The 21,192-nt window shown below is 41.1% G+C and overlaps 1 protein-coding gene across 4 annotated transcripts in view; it reads left to right on the forward strand.

Annotated features, from left to right (window-relative positions):
• The window catches only part of Ocrl (OCRL inositol polyphosphate-5-phosphatase), a 54,228-nt gene that overhangs the window by 16,619 nt on the left and 16,417 nt on the right, over positions 1-21,192 (forward strand). For all 4 annotated transcript variants that reach the window (XM_029473237.2, XM_029473239.2, XM_029473238.2 and 1 more), the window contains 14 exons: positions 2,525-2,635; positions 3,052-3,138; positions 3,727-3,847; positions 3,935-4,096; positions 5,703-5,804; positions 7,080-7,194; positions 8,326-8,442; positions 8,537-8,724; positions 10,525-10,636; positions 13,340-13,449; positions 15,732-15,867; positions 19,231-19,341; positions 19,950-20,115; positions 20,363-20,598. In XM_029473237.2, the coding sequence (XP_029329097.1) occupies positions 2,525-2,635; positions 3,052-3,138; positions 3,727-3,847; positions 3,935-4,096; positions 5,703-5,804; positions 7,080-7,194; positions 8,326-8,442; positions 8,537-8,724; positions 10,525-10,636; positions 13,340-13,449; positions 15,732-15,867; positions 19,231-19,341; positions 19,950-20,115; positions 20,363-20,598 (1,874 nt within the window). The remainder of the gene's footprint in view (positions 1-2,524; positions 2,636-3,051; positions 3,139-3,726; positions 3,848-3,934; positions 4,097-5,702; positions 5,805-7,079; positions 7,195-8,325; positions 8,443-8,536; positions 8,725-10,524; positions 10,637-13,339; positions 13,450-15,731; positions 15,868-19,230; positions 19,342-19,949; positions 20,116-20,362; positions 20,599-21,192) is intronic.

Consider the following 21,192-nt stretch of genomic DNA (forward strand, 5'->3'; position numbering starts at 1 on the left):
CCTAAAAAGCACCTCTAGGGCTGGGGAGATAGCTCAGTTGGTAAACTGCTTTTTTGTCCAAGCATAAGGACAGATTTGATCCCCAGAACCCGTATTTGAAAGACAAAAAAAGAGGTGGTGCCAGAAGCAACTAGATCCCTGGGGCTCACTAGTCAGCTACCCTATACTACCCTACAAGTCCCAGGTCAATGAAAGACCCTATGTATTTTTTTAAAAAAACTCAGAATGGATGGATCCTGAAGCCTAACAACAGAGATGACCGTGCATGCACACACACACACACACACAAATAAAGAGATCTCTAGTAATGTAATGAAGCCATGGTTAAGAACTACCAAGGGATACAAAGAATGTCAGGTGAAGTGAAAGATATAGGACTGCTTGCTGCCCACAGAGGGCTGAGAGTTGGGACAGGGTGGAAGAAAGGGGAAGAGAAAAGTGGATCATTGAATAATTTGTTGTATCTTTTTAGCAACACGTTAAGAAAGCATCCATTGATAATTTGCAAACAATTTCTGGAATCTTCTGGCCATTAAATAGATGTGCTTTTTATTTACTAAAGTATATCTTTCAAGAATTGTAGAAAAGAGAGAAAATGTCCTTGTACCAAATTTGTATCGGATGGGGATGGCTTTGTCTTACCTATTTTGATTCTAACTGACAGGAGGAAGGGAGGAGTCCGCTCCTGAAACTTCCCAAGTATCTTTAGTGCTGCTCCTAACTGACACTTGTCTCCCTGCCTTCATTCTTGTCTGTACAGTGGATCCCCCCCACCCATTAAGTATCTTATCTCTGGTCCTTTTGGTTGGCTTTCATTTGTCTCCATTTTCATCCTTTTTTTTTATCATTCTGACCAGTAATCTTTTTTAAAAACACTATGTTCTATAAAGATGGAAACAAAAGAGATTTAAAATATAAGAAAAACATAACCAAAATTGAGAACTAGATTATCAATGTAAACTAGGATTTTTAATTCTATTTTCTCCTTATTATTTTAAGTGTTAAAAAAAAAAAAGTCCTGTTCCCCAGCCATTTATTAAATGCCTTCTAGCTCTGAAGTCTGCCATCACTGTCCCCAAGAGAGTGACCGCTAACCGAGGACTTTCTCCATCCTAATATAAAAAGTCTTGAATCATACATGGAAAGCCCTTCAATCCCAGACAGCTCTGAAGCCATTGGTTACTCTAGACTGTAGAGAACATTGGATAATGTGTATATGTGTCTTCCCCCTTGACTAAGCTTATAGCTTTAGGGACACAGGAAAAACAATGTATATAATCAACCAATTAGAATAAGAATAGAAACAAATACATAGGCTTCCTGGATTGTAAATTATAAAGTAAGACTAAATAGTTGAGTGAGGTGATAATCTTAGGGCATCAGAAAACAGGAGAGCATGTGTTGTACCCTTTAAAAGTTAAAGCTAGAGAGATGGCTTAGCTGCTCTTCCAGAGGACCTGGGTTCAATTCCTAGACCTCTCAAAGTAGCTCCAGCTCTAGAGGGACCCAATGCCTCTTCTGTCCTCCAACGGCACCAGGCACACATGTGGTGCACAGACATACATGCAGGCAAAAACACCTATACATATAAAATAAAAGTGCTATTTTAATAATTAAAGAAAGCTAAACCCTTGGTAAGTTTGCTTTTTTAAAAGGTATTATTATGTTTAATGTATCTAGGTGTTTGCATGCATTATGTATAGGCACCATGTACACCCTTAGTGCCTACAGAGGCTAGAAGTGGGCATTGGATGCCCTAGAACTGGAGTTACAGAAGGTTGTGGTTTAACATGTGGGTGTTGGGAATCAAATTTCAGTCATCTGCATCAAGTGCCCTCAACTGCTGAGCCATCTCTCCAGCCTCAGTAACCAGCCCCAGTACATTTGCTTCTAATTCTATTCTTTCTCAATTGACTGTTTTTAAACCACCCAACTCTGGGATAGATTTGCAAGATTATTCAAGATACCTGTGGTATTTTTCACTTGTGTCAATGAGGAATAGGTATGTCTTCTCAGAACACATGAAGCCAATCCCACATTGTTAAAGTTAACTTGTAAATTTAATTTACTCTGAACCTGACCGAGTGACTTCCTATGTTACCTTCACACCTTAAAGTATTATGCAATCTGAACTTAAATGGTAGGCATTTACAGTGTGGGGATAGAAGGAGGGTGACTTGTGAATTTATCTTTTGCTAGAACTTAGAAATCCCTACATTGACAGCTGAGAGATAGGGACATAGGCAGCTAGCTATGATTCAGTGTGCCTATTGCTAGTCTGCCCGTTGACACAGTTCATCAGCACAGAGTACTCTTCCTGTAGGGTTTCTTCTCTGCTTCATTCCCTCCACCACTACAATACCAGAGCCCTTGTTCTTCTACATGTTCTCCTTCTTAAGGGTCTGGACTATTTGTAATCTGGACCTCCCTTTGACCAGAAAGTTTGAGATTGTTATCCCAATAAGGTATTGATAAAGTGTTGTATCCCATAGCTAGGGCTTTGTGGATTTCATTCTTTTTAAAGGTGGCTGCAAAATTCGGGTACAGGGAGACTGGACCAGAGAGCGCCACTTTGAAATTCCTGATGAAGAACGCTGTTTGAAGTTCCTCTCAGAGGTCCTCGAAGCTCAGGAAGGTAACTCAAAACTCAACAATTTCCTCTCGACACTTTCAATGGGAGTAAAATGCTGATATGCTGATTCAAAGGCAGGTAAACCATTAGCAAAGCTCCACTCCCACTACCCTGCCCCTTGAGCTCAGATAGCTCTTTATTTTTCCCTTCAGGAAAGAACCCGGGGATAGATTAAGGAACAAGTCTATCCAGCTTTAAAAAGAGAGTCAGTGGCATGGCACGTAGTTTACTGCAGCCTGTAGTCCCCTCCTTCTGCCCCAGAATGACTCAGAGCTGTTGGTATTTCCTTCCTTAGTCTCTTCTAGTCCTTTTGGGAATTCTGCTGACTATGCATTCAAGGTCTCTGAAGACATGAATAGCTTTGGTTTGTAGTTTAATGATGATCTTCCCAGTTTCTGACCTAAGTCTTGTCTTTCCAGCTCAGTCACAGCTTCTTGTTCCAGAACAAAAAGACTCATCTAGCTGGTACCAGAAATTAGACACTATGGATAAACCTGCTTATTCAGGTATTAGAAAGACTCTTTCATCTCTGGTTGCTATGACGGTTTTTGAGCCGGTAGATAGTATTAGTTCAGATGAATTGGTTGGGTGGTGTAACCATTGACTCCGTGGCCCTGGACTTCACTCCTGATTCGCTCTGTGGTAGGGTAGCTCTTTCCGAGCCTACTTGGAAAAAGAAGTTTACGTGCAGACTTCACATCCAGACAACGTAGGTGTGAATGGCAAGTCTGAAACTTACTAATTATGTCATCTTGTTTGAGTGACTCATCTCTGAGCTTCTGTTTCCTTCAATACAATGTAGAAAAAAATGTTAATGGTACCTACCTTATGAAAGTTATTGAAATGTGAGGAAGGCAAATGATATATAATCCCCTCTATAAATGTTGGCTTGTATTATTCAGGTTCCAGACTGGTATAACAGTCTGTCATTACAGTTAGTGTGTCAGTGCTTCTGGAATGAATGTGAGTCTTACCCTAATATAAATGATTACTATACCTGTGGTACCTAGATCCAGTCAGAAGTAAATAAAAGCCTCACCTATGTTGGAAGGTCTCTTTATCTCCACTTTGTCTTTGGATCTTGTATCCTTCAGGGCTGCTTGGATTTGAAGATAATTTTTCATCTCTGGATTTAGATAAGAAAATGAATACACAAAATCCCCGAACAGGGATTCATCGGGAACCGCCCCCTCCACCTTCTTCATCGACTAGAATGTAAGTCCTCTGTTGCCGCATACTCCGCCCTCTAAGCAGCTTACATTTTAGCCAGTTTTCCTTTGGAATCCATGGTTGATTTTCTAGGCTTTCGTGTGAAAAGGAAGCTTCAAACAAAGAACAGCCCAAAGTGACCAATACCATGCGGAAGCTATTTGTGCCGAACACCCAAACTGGGCAGCGAGAGGGTCTCATTAAACATATCCTCACAAAGCGAGAGAAAGAATATGTCAACATCCAGTCTTTCAGGTGTGTCTGTTTTCTACTCACTGAGTCTAAGCATTTAGGCACAACAATCTTGACTTGTAAAAATGTTAGCTTCATTAAGAATGAAAGCACAGTATAAGGGAATGATTATCTGACTCAGGCTCTATGCTTGCTTAAAAACATATATATCATAAATCATACATAAGCTATAGCTTCCCTTCAGTTTTCTAACTGCTAATGATACCATGTCTACTAATATTTCTATCCATGCTTAGAGGAGAAATCAAACTCACATATAATAGAAAATTGGCCTGTAATGCCTTCAGTAAATAAGTATGTGTCTCATCGGGCCAGCTGAACCTTTGTCTAGCCAGTATTGAAAAATTAAAGTCTACCATTACTACCACATATAAATTTACTGCTTTGATAAATCAAGTAAAGTTTCACTCAATCCTCTGGACAGTCTGTCCTCAATTCTTTCCTTTTAGTTTTCATGTCACCATTGCTCATTATTATATCACCTTTTCTGGACCCTGATATATCTGGTAGAAAGGGGAGATGATGAGCTGTGGCATGTATCCCCAGTGTGTTATTCATGAACAGAATATCCCATCTAATCCAAGATACCCGTATGGTATCCCACCAGGCATCATTTCCCCGCGTTCAAACACATCTGCACTTCCTCCTTTTTTTTTTTTTTTTTTTTTTTTGGTTTTTTGAGACAGGGTTTCTCTGTATAGCCCTGGCTGTCCTGGGACTCACTCTGTAGACCAGGCTGGCCTCGAACTCAGAAATCCGCCTGCCTCTGCCTCCCGAGTGCGCCACCACGCCCAGCTACTTCCTCATATTCTGCACGCTGCTCATATATGCCATCCCTTCTGCTTTCCTGCTTCATATATTATCTGCCTCATCAATATTTCCCAGAGTTGTCCTGATGATCCTTGAGAAGTGAGGGCTTTTGCTTTTGCTTTTGCTTTTGTTTTTGTTTTTGTTTTAGTTTAGCTATAGTTCCTTACAGAAGAGTTATCCATATTGGACTGTGTCTAGCACCAAGATAGCTCTTCCCCATCCTAACCTAAAGCTCTCCCTTAATGAATTTGGATGGAATGTAATTGAAAGAAAATTTGGCCAAAACAGTTGTGTTTGTTTAAAATATAGACCTAGTTCCTTTTGTTGATCCGTTGATGTAAATGAAGAGAAAATCAACCCATGCCTTTATATTATACATGCAAGAGTCCTTTTTTATTAATTATTTTATTCATTTACGTTTCAAATGATATCCCCCTCCCCAGTTACCCATCCGCCAATGCCCCCCTTCCCATTTCCCCCTCCCCCTGCCTCTATGAGGGTGCTCTTTCACCTACCAACCCACTCCCGCCTCACCGCTCTACCATCCCCCTACACTGGGATATCAAACCTCTACAGAACCAAGGACCTCTCCTCCCATTGATATCAGATCAGCCCATCCTCTGCTACATATGTATCTGGAGTCCTGGCTCCCAAGAATTCTTTTCTTAGGTGTCTAGCAAAACACTTTGAAGATTTATGTTAATCAAAATACCCGACCATAGAAGTGATAAAAGCAGTATTGTGTTTGTTTATCCTTGATCTTTGTTTTTAAATTATTTTTTTGCTGTAATGTTATTAGGTTTTTTGTTGGAACTTGGAATGTGAACGGTCAGTCTCCGGACAGCAGCTTAGAACCTTGGCTCAACTGTGATCCAAATCCTCCTGATATTTACTGCATTGGGTAAACTTCTGGACCTTCCTTCTCCTATATTTGGTGTTAGTGTGACATGACTTGGGCCCCCTCTTATCTGTGTGTATGTGTTTGTGTGTGAACGTGTTGGTGTGTGCATGTGAGCCCCAGAGGTTACCAGGTGTCTTGGTCAATCACTCTCCATCTTATTTCCTTTCCCCTTTTTATTAAACATTTTGCTTACATATATAATGAATTTTAGTTGTTTACACCCCCATCATCTTCTTCCCCCAAAACTCCCTGCCTGCACTCATGCCTTCTTCATATGTACGAGCCGCTGAGGTTAGTTGGAGTTTCTTGTGTGAACATGGATGGGAGACTATTTACTAGAGCAACTCAGCAGTGGCTTTCCCACCAAAGAAAGTGACACCTCTTCCACCAGCAACCTTCAACTGCCCGTTGTCCCTTAGGGAGGGGTAGGGCCTCATGGGCTCCTCCTGTGCCCATGATGAAATGTTTACGAGCCCAATCTGTGCAGCTGTACCGAGTTCAGGGGAACAATGGCGATGTCATCTACAAGTTTCTTTTTGCTGAACATGTCCCCATCTTCTGGCTCTTACATTCTTTTCATACCCTCTTAAAGGTGTTCCCTGAGTGTGATGGAAATGGCCCATAGTGGCAGAGTGCTCGCCATCACTAAATCTCAGCACTTTGGCCAGATATGAGTTCCTACCTTAGCTGCCACCCACTTCTATGGGAAAGGCCTTATCTACCTTATTTTTTTAGATGGGGTCTCTCACTGAACCCCTAGAGATGGATCCTCCCATCCCTTGCTCCCCGGTGCTGGCATTACAGACACATGCCTGCACAGACAGCTTTTTTGCACGGATGCTAAGGTTTGAACTCAGGTCCTCACACTTGATCTAGCAAGCACTTTACTGACTGGGACATTTCCCTAGCCTTGATCTGCATATTTGTTCTAAACCGTGTTTGGTAAACACTTGCTGTGCACTCTATGTGCGGGTTAATTTGTGGGTCAAAAGGAACCGTGAACTGCTCATCACAGGAACAGATAAGCTCAGTGCTCAAAGTGATTAGCCAAAGGTTGGAAAAGACAAGGTTCACCACTGGCCCTAGGAATGTTTGTTATTGTTTCATTTTTCTGTAACCTATGGAGAGTCTTTAGAAAACCTACATGTCTTTTATAAAATTTATCTCGTATTCTTTTTTTTTTCTTCTTTACTCTAATGTCTCAGCAAATGGAAAAGGATGTAGCCAAAGAAAATTGTGGCTGTGTATAGTGCCTGCATCTATTTGTTCCCTCAGATTCCAAGAGCTGGACTTGAGCACCGAAGCCTTTTTCTACTTCGAGTCTGTGAAAGAGCAAGAGTGGTCCTTGGCTGTGGAACGGGGGCTGCCTTCGAAGGCCAAGTATAGAAAAGTAAGCTGCACTCGCTCGCTCGCTTCTCACTTCGGTATAGAATGAAGTAGGCCTCACTGGGAGTTAGTCCATCAACTGAACCTCTTCCAAAAGGTTTAAATAATTGGCTTCTTCTCCATATGAAATGCTGTGCTTTATGAGACTAATCTGCTGTAGTGACTTCTGAGAAAAAAATTTCATAAGCTTTCTGGTCATGCATTTTCATCCTTTAGATGGTTTGGGGAAGAAATCAACTTATTGTTTTTGCATTAGTAATCCAAGTAATTAAATATAAGCTAACTGATCTGTCTGTGTAATAAAAATATAAGATTGTCCTCTGACATGGCCAGAATGCAATGCCTACAAGAGAAGCAGTATGGAGTATGTGGGGTGCAGAGAGTGCACTTTAGATTCAGAGCAAGAGTAGCAGTCGTGTGGGAATTCAGCACATCCTCAACTGGTGTGTAGGTCAAGTATAAACTTGGCTTTAGCAAGGTGGTCCAATTGGTGGTCTTTAGAAGATATCTGCTAGGGGCATTTAGCTACTAGGAGAGTTATTTTCCTCTTAAGACTACTATCCCAAGCTCAAAGTAACCTATGGTTTTGAACAGTTTATGTAGGTAGCATAACTCTTGAGGATGTTACAGTTCTCTCACTCAACTTTAGGTTAAAAAGAATCAAAATTCAAAGGGTTGCTCTTTAGGAGGGAAGGGGAACAAGCTGGGATAATGGCTTATACACTACTATTTGGGCTTTTAATATACTCTCGATGGGCTACAGTGTGATTTAGAGGTCTAAGACTGGGGATATGGCTCAGTGGTAGATAGCTGTATTATATGCTCAAGGCTCTCTATTTGATCCTCAGCACTGATAAATAGAAGCAGAGAGATACAGAGACAGAGAGAAAAGGGGGAGAGAGAAAAACTGAGACTTATACACTATCCCTCAAGGCTTTTAACTCTTATTAATCAAAGCCAGACTAGAGCTTCCACAGAGAATCTTAGTTTCCAATTTATGGGGTCTTATTAGAAATTAGAGGGTGCAAATGTAGGTTTGTAATTAGTAATCACCTTGTTGGTCATCCTAGAAAGTTAGTTATGCAGCAGAAAGGGATGCTTATGGTAGCTGTTAGTAACTTCCTGGAATTCATAGGTTCAGCTGGTCCGCCTTGTGGGGATGATGCTTCTTATATTTGCCAGAAAAGATCAGTGTCAATACATCCGAGATGTTGCTACAGAAACAGCTGGAACTGGAATCATGGGGAAAATGGTGAGTTCCTTTGGCAATTAATTTGATTATCATTTATAGCTATGCAAAATTCACTTGCTCCTTGTGCTAAGTAACATTATACTTTGTCTAACAGGGAAACAAAGGTGGGGTAGCTGTGAGATTTGTATTCCACAACACCACTTTCTGCATTGTCAATTCCCACCTGGCCGCCCACGTGGAAGAGTTCGAACGAAGGAATCAGGATTATAAAGACATCTGCGCAAGAATGAGTTTTTCTGTCCCCAATCAGGCTGTCCCACAAGTGAACATCATGAAGCATGAGTAAGCAGCTACCTCTCTGTGGCCTTTGGATAAGGATAGAACAGTGATTAAATAGGGTAAAAAGCTATAGAGCTGTGAAGAGTGAGAGATTACCATTTAGGGATTTGGGTCACAAAGAAGAGAGTGTTAGTTAGAAATAACAGATTCATTGAGACAGGGAAATTAGGTTGGGCATTAGGAGGAAAAAAAGGTTTCTATTAGTGTAGCTTCTAAAATAACACTGGAGGAATCTGCAAATTAGAGTTCTTTTTTGGTGTTTTTTTTTGTTGTTGTTGTTGTTGTTGTTGTTTTTGAGACAGAGTTTCTCTGTGTAGCCCTGGCTGTCCTGGAACTCACTCTGTAGACCAGGCTGGCCTTGAACTCAGAAATTCACCTGCCTCTGCCTCCCAAGTGCTGGGATTAAGGGTGTGGGCTACCACGCCTTTAAAGGCCTAGAGTCCTTTTTTTAATTCAAACAAAAAACGTTCACTGTAAATATAATAACAAAAGATAAAATGAATAAGCATGCTTTAGAGTCCTTTATTTATCTTCCTTTCTCCCCAGCCAGTCCTGCTCTCCATAGGAGACTGTCTGACTGTCTTTGGCTGTCGTTTGGGGGTGGACCTTTCCAGAGCTGTGCTGTCTGATGTGATAGCCAGCATCTGCTGTTGGGTATTTGAAAGTCATTAGTCAAACTGAGAGATCTGTAAGCAAAATCTGGATTGGATTTTGAAGTTTGCACGGGGAAAATGTGGAACACCCTAATTTGCAAAATATTAATCATACATTAATGATTTGAATGCATTGGGCTAAATAAAAGTTATTTTTATTTGCATATTCTAAGTGCATCTATTAAAAGATTAAAAGGATATGGAGACATGTATCATCTCACTGGACAGTCTCTTCTAGATTTTTTTCCATACATATGTAGACACGCATACTTATATGAGAGCATACTGCCCTATATATCTCTGTGTCCAACTCTGTCTATGTCCACAGATCTACATAATTCGTTTTAATGGTTGTCGTGATTTAATGGAGGGGTGACAATGGTGGGTCTGTAAAAATGAGCCTTGAGAAGGACAGAAGTAGAGGGTCATTGAAGGAATGGTGTAGGGGGGGACAGAATGAAGAATGGGTACAATAGTGGTATTTGAGTGTGCCCATATTGTCACAAAAACTGGGATCATAGAGAATTCTGTTTCACGGGAACAAAGTCAAGGTCTTGAAGTTTTTGACCCATGAAGACCCCAGCAATTCATAAATTTATGTCTCAAGAATCCAAAACTTTGCTGTTGCCTTTGAGAACTTACAGTGACTAGGTGACTAGGATTTAGGTGCCAGGTTGGCTAGAGTAGAGATCTAGGATTTCATTTTCCTAGTGGCCTCAGTCAGTCATTCCCATCCTACAAAGAGGCTACAAAACCTCAGGGCTCTGGGAAGCAGACGCATTAAGATTCTCTTTGCCCAGAGGTCTGGCAGGCAGCCAGACAAAAGCTAATCCAGCAAACAAGCTGCATGCCTCTGTCTGTTAACTCCTTGGCTTCCAGAGCCTGGCTGGAGACTATGTATTTTCATTTGCTTTGATGTGGTTGTGCTTATTTTCCCAGGTATTTTAGAATCTCTTGTCTTTCCTAGGTATTGGCAGTACTTGCCACTAAAGAATTAATTATAGTTTAAGCCTCTTGTCAGTGATAAATAGATCCTTAAAAGTAAGCTACCCATTTTCTTCTCTCAGTTCCCCCTCTGATTGACTTTAATCTTAATTACTGTTAGTCTAATCTATTGCTAGTCTGTACTAATCTATTTCTTGGTCCTCAGTGTTGTCATTTGGCTGGGAGACTTGAACTACAGACTTTGCATGCCTGATGCCAGTGAGGTGAAAAGTCTTATTAATAAAAATGAGCTTCATAAGCTGTTGAAATTTGACCAGGTAAGTGATGTTTCAGTGGCCGAGATTGTTAGAATTACAAGATAGACACATGGTAGGCATGGTTTATACTAGAAAGAGATGACAAGTCATACTATCTTTCACAATATGGTGTCTGGGGATAAAGAGATTTGGAGTGCCTTGATTGGGTGCTAAGATTCATTGGAGATAATGTGGGTGACAAAAAGCAAATTTGAGATTCCTTTAGGAAGTCATTATCAGGCAGAGATTTCAGAGATTTGTATCCATGGGCTGGAGAATGGGTGACGTTAACTGGAGAATACTTCCTAGAGGAAACTGGCCTTCTGCTGTGTTGATGGAGTTTAGCAAATCAAATGGAGAAAATTGTTCTATGATTGCTTGGCAGGCTGGACAACAGCTTGGAGATGAAAGAGGGAAGGAGGCCCTATAAAAGAGACTGGAAAACTGAGAAAAAAGGTTGATTTGGAATGAATGGCACAAGCTATAATCTAATAGGAAGTGAGTGATAAGTCGGTGTTAACTGGTAGTCAGCTGTTGATGTTAACACCAGGGTAAAGGGCTGAGAAGGTGGCTCCTTGGATAGAGTCTTTGCTGCACATGCATCAGAACTTGAGTTCAGCTCTTCAGCACCCATGTAAAAGCCAGGCTTGGTAGCGTATGTCCAGGCTTGGTAGCGTATGTCCATAACCTGAGCTCTGGGGCATGAAGACAGGTGTATCTCAAAGGCTTACTGGCCAACCACCCTAGTCCAAACAGTGAGCGCCTTGTTCAATGAGAGGACCTGTCTCAAAAGATCAGGTAGAGATGTGACTGAAGAAAGCATCCTGGTGTCACCCTCTGATGTCTGCACATTCCCACGTGGACACTTACCCACATATAAACAAAGAAGAACAACAGAACCTCTTGTGGGAAAGCAATTGATTATGTAGTGCTCAGACAAAGGCTGATAGCCAAGAAGCTAGTATCTATGTCTATAAGCCACTATGTTGGTGTGCAAACCTGGTAAATTAATTGGATTTCATACATTTATCTTTTCTTTCTGAGCTAGAATATCACTATAAAGCCTATCCTAGATTAGAACCAGCTGTCTAGTGTAGATCTGGCCTTGAAATTATGGGCCTCCTTCCATTTCTTCCTAATACTGGCACTGCAAGTAGGTGTCAACACACCTTGATCATAAAAATAATTTGTTATGGAATATAGGTACTGGCCATAAAAATGAATGTTTCTTCATGTCCTCTCATATTTGGTTAATACATATTAATTGCACACAGTTATTGTGTTTGTTGTGATATATCAGCAAGTATATTGAGAATACAATAATCAAATCCAGCTTTTTGGAGCTGGGGGATGATGCTCAGTGGTGGAACATTTGCATAATCCATGTACTGCTGTGGGGAGATCTCCAGTGCCATTGAAATCATCCAGCCTGCTTTTATGCAACCTCCCCTCATATCCCACTTTCTGATGATCAGTGTTCTCCATTCAGGTTGATTTCTTTTGGTTTTCACGCCTGAGAGCTAAAATGTACCATTTGTCTTTCTATGTCTGATTTATTTCATTTAGCATTGATTTTGTCTACCCCATCCATTTTGCAGCAAATGACAGTAATTCATTCATTGTGATTGAATACTATGTGTTTGTGTGTGTCACATTTTCTTTATCTAGTCACTATTAGCAGGCACTTCTCTTGGTTCCTTATATTTGGCTGTTATGATAGTGCCACAGTAAACGTGTGTACATACCTCTTTGGTATGCTGACTTCACTTCCCTTGATTATGGACCCAGAACTTCATGGTACTGGGATGAATGTAAATGCTTCTTAAAAGGAAAGACAATGTCTTGACTTGATTTACATGGCTTTAAATCCTCACGAGAGCTTTTTTGCCCTTTAAAGACAGTAAAAATTCAGGAGTTTTGCAATACAGTAGTTTTTATAGTGAGCCTTTCGTAGCTATCTACCTTTACACTGAAGTTGAATGGCTAATTTGTTTGTATTTCTCCCTTTTTCTTGCATGCAGAAAGGGTACAATTGAGATAAATAAATTCTGAGTCTCATATATAACATTGGTAAAAATATCTGAGTTAAAAAAAAAAAAACAAGCATGGCCATGTGCACCCATAGCCCCAGCCCTGACAGGGAAAGGTGGAGACAGGAGTTTCACTGTGTATGTGCGTGTGTGAGTATGGGGCAGTACGCGAATGCAGTACCCACAGAGGCCAGAAGGCAGGGGGGCTCCACCAGAGCTCAAGTTACAGGTAGCTGGGAGCCATCCAACAAACCCAGGTCCTCTGAAAGAGCAGTATGCTCTCGTAACCACTGAGCCATCTCTGTAGCCCCAACTCACCCATTAAGAACAGAACCATTAATTATTTGCTGAAATTGCTCTCAAAATTATCCTTTCAAGGTTTGTGTGCTTTTTGTTATAATTATAATTATGTAAGACTATTCCTGCTCAGGTCTACGTAATGTGGGATTATTCTGAATTCATGTTTCCATAATTTTATCCTGACCACACTGGGAATAAATGTCAGTATGCTAATAAGTGTTATTAGAAGGCAAGTTCAGATGCTATGGCAATGTTGACATTCAAGATAAGAAATCTTATCTGTATTTTTCCATGGTTGAAAGGCTGTAGAACTGAATACTTAGGACGGAAACCGTGGCTAGTCAACCTATCACTTACGTTGATCTGTTTATGTGGTGTTTCTTTCTATCTGTAGTTAAACATTCAGCGCACACAGAAAAAAGCTTTTGCAGATTTCAATGAAGGGGAAATCAATTTCATTCCCACGTATAAATATGATTCGAAAACTGACAGATGGGATTCCAGGTAAAGTGATGAGAATGTTCTCACAGAAAGCTTAAAGCTTCATCCCTTTTCTATGTCCTTCCATGTCTCTCCTGACAGACTAGGAACTGTGTTTTTATCACTCCATATGCAGAGAAGGAAATCGAATGGCTTAGTGTTATTACAGAAGAGTATTTCAAACTGAGCTTATATTGGGAGAGTATTAATTAGATGTCAGGGCTGGTGACACTTTGTGAGCTGCCTCCAGCACCCTGGTTCCATCACTTTGCACACTAGCTTGGAGTTTTGCCTCCCTAATCTTACCCTTCCTTCTTAGCTGATGCTCTTAGCTCCTTCCCCCACACTCCTCCTCTGCTACTTAACTTTGGATACCAGAAGGTGAGAACTAAGAGTCATAAGCAGTTCTTCTAGCACAGTTACTCTTGGTCCTGAGAACACACCAGAATCCATTGGTTAGGGCCTAGAGAGATTACTCAGTGGCTAGAATATTTAGTGCTCTGGCAGAGGACCCAAGTTCAATAACTCCAGTTCCAGGGGATCTGACACCCTCTCCTGGCTTTTGATAGCACCTGCTTATATGTACACATAAATGAATTTTTTTAAAAGTCTTTAAAAATAATTCATTGGTGACCTCTTAGAAATCCTAATGTCTGGACTTACAGCTGCTGTTGTTGGGGGTAAAAGGAAACTCCGCCTTGGAGTCCCTTTGATTCCTCATTTCCCCCAGAAAAGTAGTAAGGGACCCTGTCAGGAAATCCTGCTTACCTGCCTGTCCACCACATATGTTTCTTTCTTTTTCCTAGTTTCCTAGGTGACTCAGGAACTTGAAAGACAAAAGAGTCCATGGGCATACTCAGCTCCTGCAAACCCTGAGATCATTAGATAGGGTAGGGGTGGGGAATAGGGGAATTAGCAGCAGCAGACAAAGGGTTGTCCCATGTACCCAGGGAGCCAGTCCACAATTGAAAAGGGACAGTGAGGGATCTTGTTTACTTTGCTTGATTTCTGCCACTTAAGATGGAGCTCCAAAGCTACTGATGAAGAATATTTGTGTCACCTAGGAGATCAAATGTACAAGGCCTTTCTAATTTGAATGAATGATGAATACATTTTCCTTGCCCTCAGTATTCTGTGGACTATTCTTTTTTTTCCAATTTTTTATTAGGTATTTTCTTCATTTACATTTCAAATGCTATCCCGAAAGTCCCCTATACCCTCCCCCCTCCGTGCTCCCCTTACCCCCCTACACCCACTTCTTGGCCCTGGCATTCCCCTGTACTGGGGCATATAAAGTTTGTAAGACCAAGGGGCCTCTCTTCCCATTGATGGCCAACTAGGCCATCTTCTGCTACATATGCAGCTAGAGACACAAGCTCTGGGGGTACTGGTTAGTTCATATTGTTGTTCCACCTATAGGGTTGCAGATCCCTTCAGCTCCTTGGGTACTTTCTCTAGCTCCTCCATTGGGGGCCCTGTGATACATCCAATAGCTGACTGTGAGCTTCTGTGGACTATTCTGTGCTCATGCTTATATGTGTTGTACATGTTAGTTCATCTGTATCAAAAAAAAAAATTGATGTGTCCATGAAAGTCCAGTTTTAGAAGAGAAAGCTCTATTCTTCTCCAGAGATTAAGCCCACTCTAGGAACAGAGGATTGCAGTTTTCTTTTTTTTTTTCTTTTTTTTTAATTAATTTATTTATTATATGTAAGTACACTGTAGCTATCTTCAGGCACACCAGAAGAGGGCATCAGATCTCATTACAGATGGTTGTGAGCCATCATGTGGTTGCTGGGATTTGAACTCATGACCTTCAGAAGAGCAGTCGGTGCTCTTACCCACTGAGCCATCTCTCCAGCCCCGGATTGCAGTTTTCTACTGGATTAGCTGTCTATTATGAAGTACCATTGCAGTCAGATACAGTCAAGAGAGAGGAAATGTTCAGAATGGAACCCTGACCTTACTTATAAGGCTATTTTAGGAAGGTGTTTTTCCACCTTCCCCCATGGTGACATTGTCTAAGGTATAGACCTAAATTTAGGGAAACCCATCTATTTAGTCTTTAGATGATATTAGGCACATACCTTGTACTGGGCAGCAGTGCTGGGAGTTCAGTGGCTGGCAATCTGACACAGGCCGTTCATTGTCAGTGCTTGCAGTGTAGGAAAGAAGATGATAGGGGTCCTCTGGAAGAAGTGTGGTTCACTGGGGGCACATAAAAAGAGGCTTAATGTGATTCTAAACCAATGTGTGCTGTTACTCTTGTGTGGTATGTTGTTTGTGACTCATTCCTTTATTTACAGTGGGAAATGCCGAGTTCCCGCCTGGTGTGACCGAATTCTTTGGAGAGGAATAAATGTTAATCAACTTCATTACCGGAGTCACATGGAACTCAAAACTAGTGACCACAAACCTGTTAGCGCCCTGTTTCATATTGGGGTAAATAGTTGATTGCTCATTCATTTGCTTACGTGTTAAGTAGCTACTTCCAGAACACTGTGTAGATATAGAGTGGATTCAGAATCCAGCATGACACAAGTAATCTCTAGTCAAATCATCATTGACAGAGTTGAGTGGTTGCACTCCCTCACCCATCTCAAATACTAGCCTTAGATCTTTCCACAGTCCAGTCTTTTTACTGATGTATAGGTATTTTATGCTATGGAGGCACAGAATGATCGCAATAGGACCAGACCTCCTCCTTAATTTAGGAGATATAGCCCCATCTTCTACAGTGACGTCTTCCTCTCAAACAGCATAGGTTTGATGTTGCTTTGAACTTGGTTGGATCTTGAGCTGAATTTATAGCCAGTTATGTTTTGCCTCTATTGTAAATGCATTTTTTCTCATTTTTAGCTATATTATGAGTGTTCAAATTATAAGCTTGCTGACTTAGACTTGGATTCTTTCTAGTGGATTTTCTACACGTTCTTGTAACCTATCAGGATATAGCTAGTGTGGTTCTTGCTAGGATGACTTGATAGTCTACTACCTGGTTTTGCGTTCAAGGTCAACTACTTTGTAATTGTAGGACTATAGACAATTTATTCAGCATCCTCCTGTCATGTATCATTCTCCTCCTTTACAAAATATGCCGGTAATGAGACCAACTCGTAAGGATTCATGTACGCAAAGGGCAAAATTTTTTTTATGATTTTTTTATGTCAGTTTCAAGGGCTGCTGACATAAGTATCACCCATGTATCTTTTTTTTAAAGATTTATTTATTTATTTATTTATTTATTTAATGTGTATGTATGAGTTCACTGTAGCTATCTTCAGACACACCAGAAGAGGCCATTGGATCCCATTACAGATGGTTGTGAGCCACCATGTGGTTGCTGGGAATTGAACTCAGGACCTCTAGAAGAGCAGTCAGTGCTCTTAACCGCTGAGCCATCTCTCCAGCCCTCACCCATGTATCTTATGGTAACTCTTATTTTATATGCACTAGTGTTTTGCCTAAAAGTATGTCTGTGAGAGCACATCGGATTCCCTGGAATCAGAGTCACAGACAGCTGGGAGCTGCCATGTGGGTGCTAGGAATTGAACCCAGATCTTCTGAAAGAGCAACCAGTGCTCCTAACTACTGAGCCATCCTTCCATCACACAGCACACAGCACACACACACACACACACACCTACCTTTAGGGCATTTCCTTGGGAAACAAAATTAGTTCTTGGTTTTAGACTATATTTAAAAATGTTTAAGACAGTGCTAGGCGTGGTGGCGCAGGCCTTTAATCCTAACAACAAAGGAGGCAGAGGTAGGTGGGTCTATAAGTTTGAGGCCAGCCTGGTCTACAGAGTGTGTTCCAAGACAGCCAGGGCTACAAAGAGAAACCCTGTCTCAAAAAAAAAAAGTTCAAAACAACCAATAATAGTTTTTGTCCACTTTTGGATTGCAGTTACTCGTTTTTGTTTATTATATGTTTACTGAAGGGTGCGTGCTATGGGATGTGTGAAGGTCAGATAACAAATCGGCAAGAATTGGTTCTCTCCCTCTACTCTCTGCAGTTGATTTTGATGTGGTGCTAGGAATCTAACACAGGGCTTTGTGCCTTCTAACTACTGAGATACTCACCCCTATCCCCTTCTCACCCCACTTTGAAGTCTTAACACAAGAATGACACTAGCCCTGGGTTTAATCCCACATTCTAGTTGTGCACTAGAAATGGTGCTGGGCCGGACGGTGGTGGCTCACACCTTTAATCCCAGCACTTGGGAGGCAGAGGCAGGCCAATTTCTGAGTTCGAGGCCAGCCTGGTCTACAAGGTGAGTTCCAGGACAGCCAGGGCTATACGGAGAAACCCTGTCTCAAAAAACCAAAAAAAAAAAGAAAGAAAGAAAGAGAAAGAAAAAGAAATGGTGCTGGGCTCTTGGTGCACCACGCTTACTTCCCACAACAGTGCTCACTTAAAGACTTGCCACTTCACAGAGGAACAGATAAGAACCCAAGAATTTAGAAATCACTTCCTTGAGAGTGTTCAACTAGGAAGAGAGCTAAGATTCAAATCTTTAGTCTGTTTAACTCCAATATCTGTGTTCTTTCCACCGCTGCACAGTGGCTTCATAATTCTAAAATCCTGATGAAACATGCCTTCAGAAGCCACATTTAAGCCATCCAAGTCCAGTCTGTGTGTCCAGGATGTCCTCTTTTTCCTCATGTGAACCCACTAATTCATTTAGGGAAAGTATCTCTTCTCAAACACTGGCCTCCTTGGATTTTTGTTGTGTTTTCTTAGAATATTTTTCATATTACACCTTCATCCTAACTCCCACTTAGATATTTTAAATTTTTCAAGGGTTCTTTATATTTTTGTGTATCTTTAATTGAATTCTGTGTTTCTTCTTTTAAATGACACAGCAATTTTAAAAAGTTCTTTGTGGGGCTTTCAAGATAGCACCTATCTTTAATCCCAGCACTTGAGTGTGAGGCCAGCCTGCTCTACAGAGTGAGTTCCAGGACAGCCAGAGCTACACAGAGATACCCTGTCTCAAAAAAAAAATACAGTTATATCAGGTCATTGGAAGTCCTGTGTGATCTGAAAACTTTCTTAACCCATTCTTTAGTCCAAATTACTTGCCTGTTGTCATGGTTTTATTCTAGGACATCTTGTGGTGTCCTTTTGCTAAAGTGCTCGCTGGTTGCACTTACTAACATCATGCAGCCCCTTTTATGTAATCTCAGCAATTATCTGATTCCTGCAAATGGCCATGGCAACGAATGGCCTTAAATGCTTTAATCACAGTTTTCTGCACTTTTATTATTTTATGCCTGTTAAAAAAAATAAAAGAAAATAGCAGTGAATGTATTTTAGCTGTCATTTTAGACACTGCAAGAAATCATTTTTATTGCAATTATCCCATTTTCTCCACAGTCAGATAATTAACAATGGAACAAAGAAAAATCCTTGCCAAATATGTACTATTATCAAGCTTCTTACAAATTGGACTTTTCCAGAAATTTAGCTAATTAACCTTACCTTTCCCCTAAAGTGTATTTTTTATAATGCCTATTATCTATATAGTGCCTATTAATTTAGGTTTTTTAGTGACTTTTAAAATTTCCTAGAGACAGCTAGGTGACGGTGGTCCATGCCTTTAATCCCCCCTCCGGAGCTTTGAGTGAAAGGTAGAGTTATGGCTGAAGCGGGTTAGTAAAGTTTTTCAGGGTGTTGAACATACTATAGTTTATTTTCAAGCTGTTCCCATAATGCCCAGTTTTAGATTATTAGATAATATCTGATGGAGATGAGCTGTGTGCATATGAAGCTAAAAATGGTGCCTTCATCCCCATTAGGTGAAGGTTGTGGATGAACGGAGGTATCGGAAGGTCTTTGAAGATATCGTCCGCATTATGGACAGAATGGAAAATGACTTCCTTCCTTCATTAGAACTTAGCAGGAGAGAGGTGAGCCGAACTGCACAGCTTCCTGTCTCCTGTCCGTTGTAGTCAGCACTAAGGAAACCGTGTTACTTCAAAGGGCATCAAGGTTAAAATCATCGTCACCAGTGTCAGACTGTCTGTGTCCTAGTCTCATTTGCAGTTTGGTAGATGCAAGAGCACATGAAGTGCTGCACCCTCTCAAGAGATTCAGCTCCCCTCTCTGGATCACATGAGTTAAATAATACATGATGAGCTCTTACAGTAGCACCTAGCAGCTTGGAGGCCATCGGATTAGTTACTCTGATTTGGTGCTTAGTTCATATGTCTGGGGGAACAGAGCTCAGTCAAAGAATGAGCACCCTGGACCATGATCATGTTCCTCTCAGGATCCCTGGAACAATCAGAGTAGCCTTGAACAGGGTCAAAAGTTACCTAACGCCTTCTCTGCTGGCATGAGCTAAATCATGTATGAGAGTCAATGCTAGGAAGTTGTCTTGGTCTATGAGTACATGTGGTAGTTATATATCTGATTAATAATTACCTTATTCTTGATTCATATTGTCTACAAATAATCCAACTTACTTCCCCTACTACGCATGCATGGTTGTGTCTGTCTGTTTGTTATTCCCCAGTTTTTTTTTGAGAATGTGAAGTTTCGGCAGCTGCAAAAGGAGAAGTTCCAGATCAGCAACAATGGACAGGTTCCCTGCCATTTTTCTTTCATCCCTAAGCTTAATGACAGCCAATACTGCAAGCCATGGCTTCGAGCTGAACCTTTTGAGGGCTACTTGGAGCCAAGTGAGTTTCCCCTTTACCACTGTCTTCTTGCCACACACAACTCCTCAAGCCTCCCACAACCCTGGCTTAACTTCTTGTTCTCTAATCACTTGTCTCTCACCTGCACTGTCCTGATATTGGTGATACCTCTGTTGTGTGTCCCATCTCTTCCCTGTTGTTGCCTGGTAGTTCTGTTTTTTGCTTTGGAGCAGAATTGCTTTTCCACAGGAAAGATCTGTGCTACGATGCACCATCTCTTTCATTTCAGACGAGACATTAGACATCTCCCTTGATGTATACGTCAGCAAAGACTCTGTAACCATCCTGAACTCCGGTGAAGATAAGATTGAAGATATTCTTGTCCTCCATTTGGATCGAGGCAAAGATTACTTCTTGACCATCAGTGGGAATTACCTCCCAAGTTGCTTTGGAACCTCATTGGAGGCTTTGTGCCGAATGAAAAGACCAATTCGAGAAGTTCCTGTCACCAAACTCATAGACCTGGTGAGACACATCCTCAGACAGCAACCTTCTTTACATTTAATTTGCATGTTTTGCCCCATTATTTCTGTGCCTTCTCTCTTCTTCTGGGGTCATGGGAACTGACAAATGATAGAGAAGAATGTCACTTTATCTAAGCACTACTTTGATTAAATTAAGCCTAGGAGGGAAAAGGAGAGTCTACTCTGTAGTTAAGTCTTGTTGGGACCATAGTAGATAATATATTGTACTTCCAAAATGAGCTCAAAGGCCCCCTCTCAAAGCTGGGCTCGCTAAGCTCATCACACTTGCATAAATTGGCATGTATGCTAGGTGTGGTAAGTGCACCATGCATTATTATTCTCATTGTGCTTACAGGAAGACTGAGGCCCGAGGGATTCCCTTGCCCATAGTCAGATAAGTTAGTGACAGACCCAGATTTTCTGACTTCCACTCCAGTATTCCTCTCTACAGTATATCAAACTCCAGTATTCCTCTCTACAGTATATCAAAACCAGTAGTCCTCTCTACAGTATATCAAACTCCAGTATTCCTTTCTACAGTATATCAAAACCAGTATTCTTCTCTACAGTATATCAAACTCGGCTGCTGCTGAGA

Source organism: Mus caroli, unplaced genomic scaffold (assembly GCF_978045245.1).
Source record: "Mus caroli unplaced genomic scaffold, Mus_caroli_1 scaffold_5, whole genome shotgun sequence".
Lineage (NCBI taxonomy): Eukaryota > Metazoa > Chordata > Mammalia > Rodentia > Muridae > Mus > Mus caroli.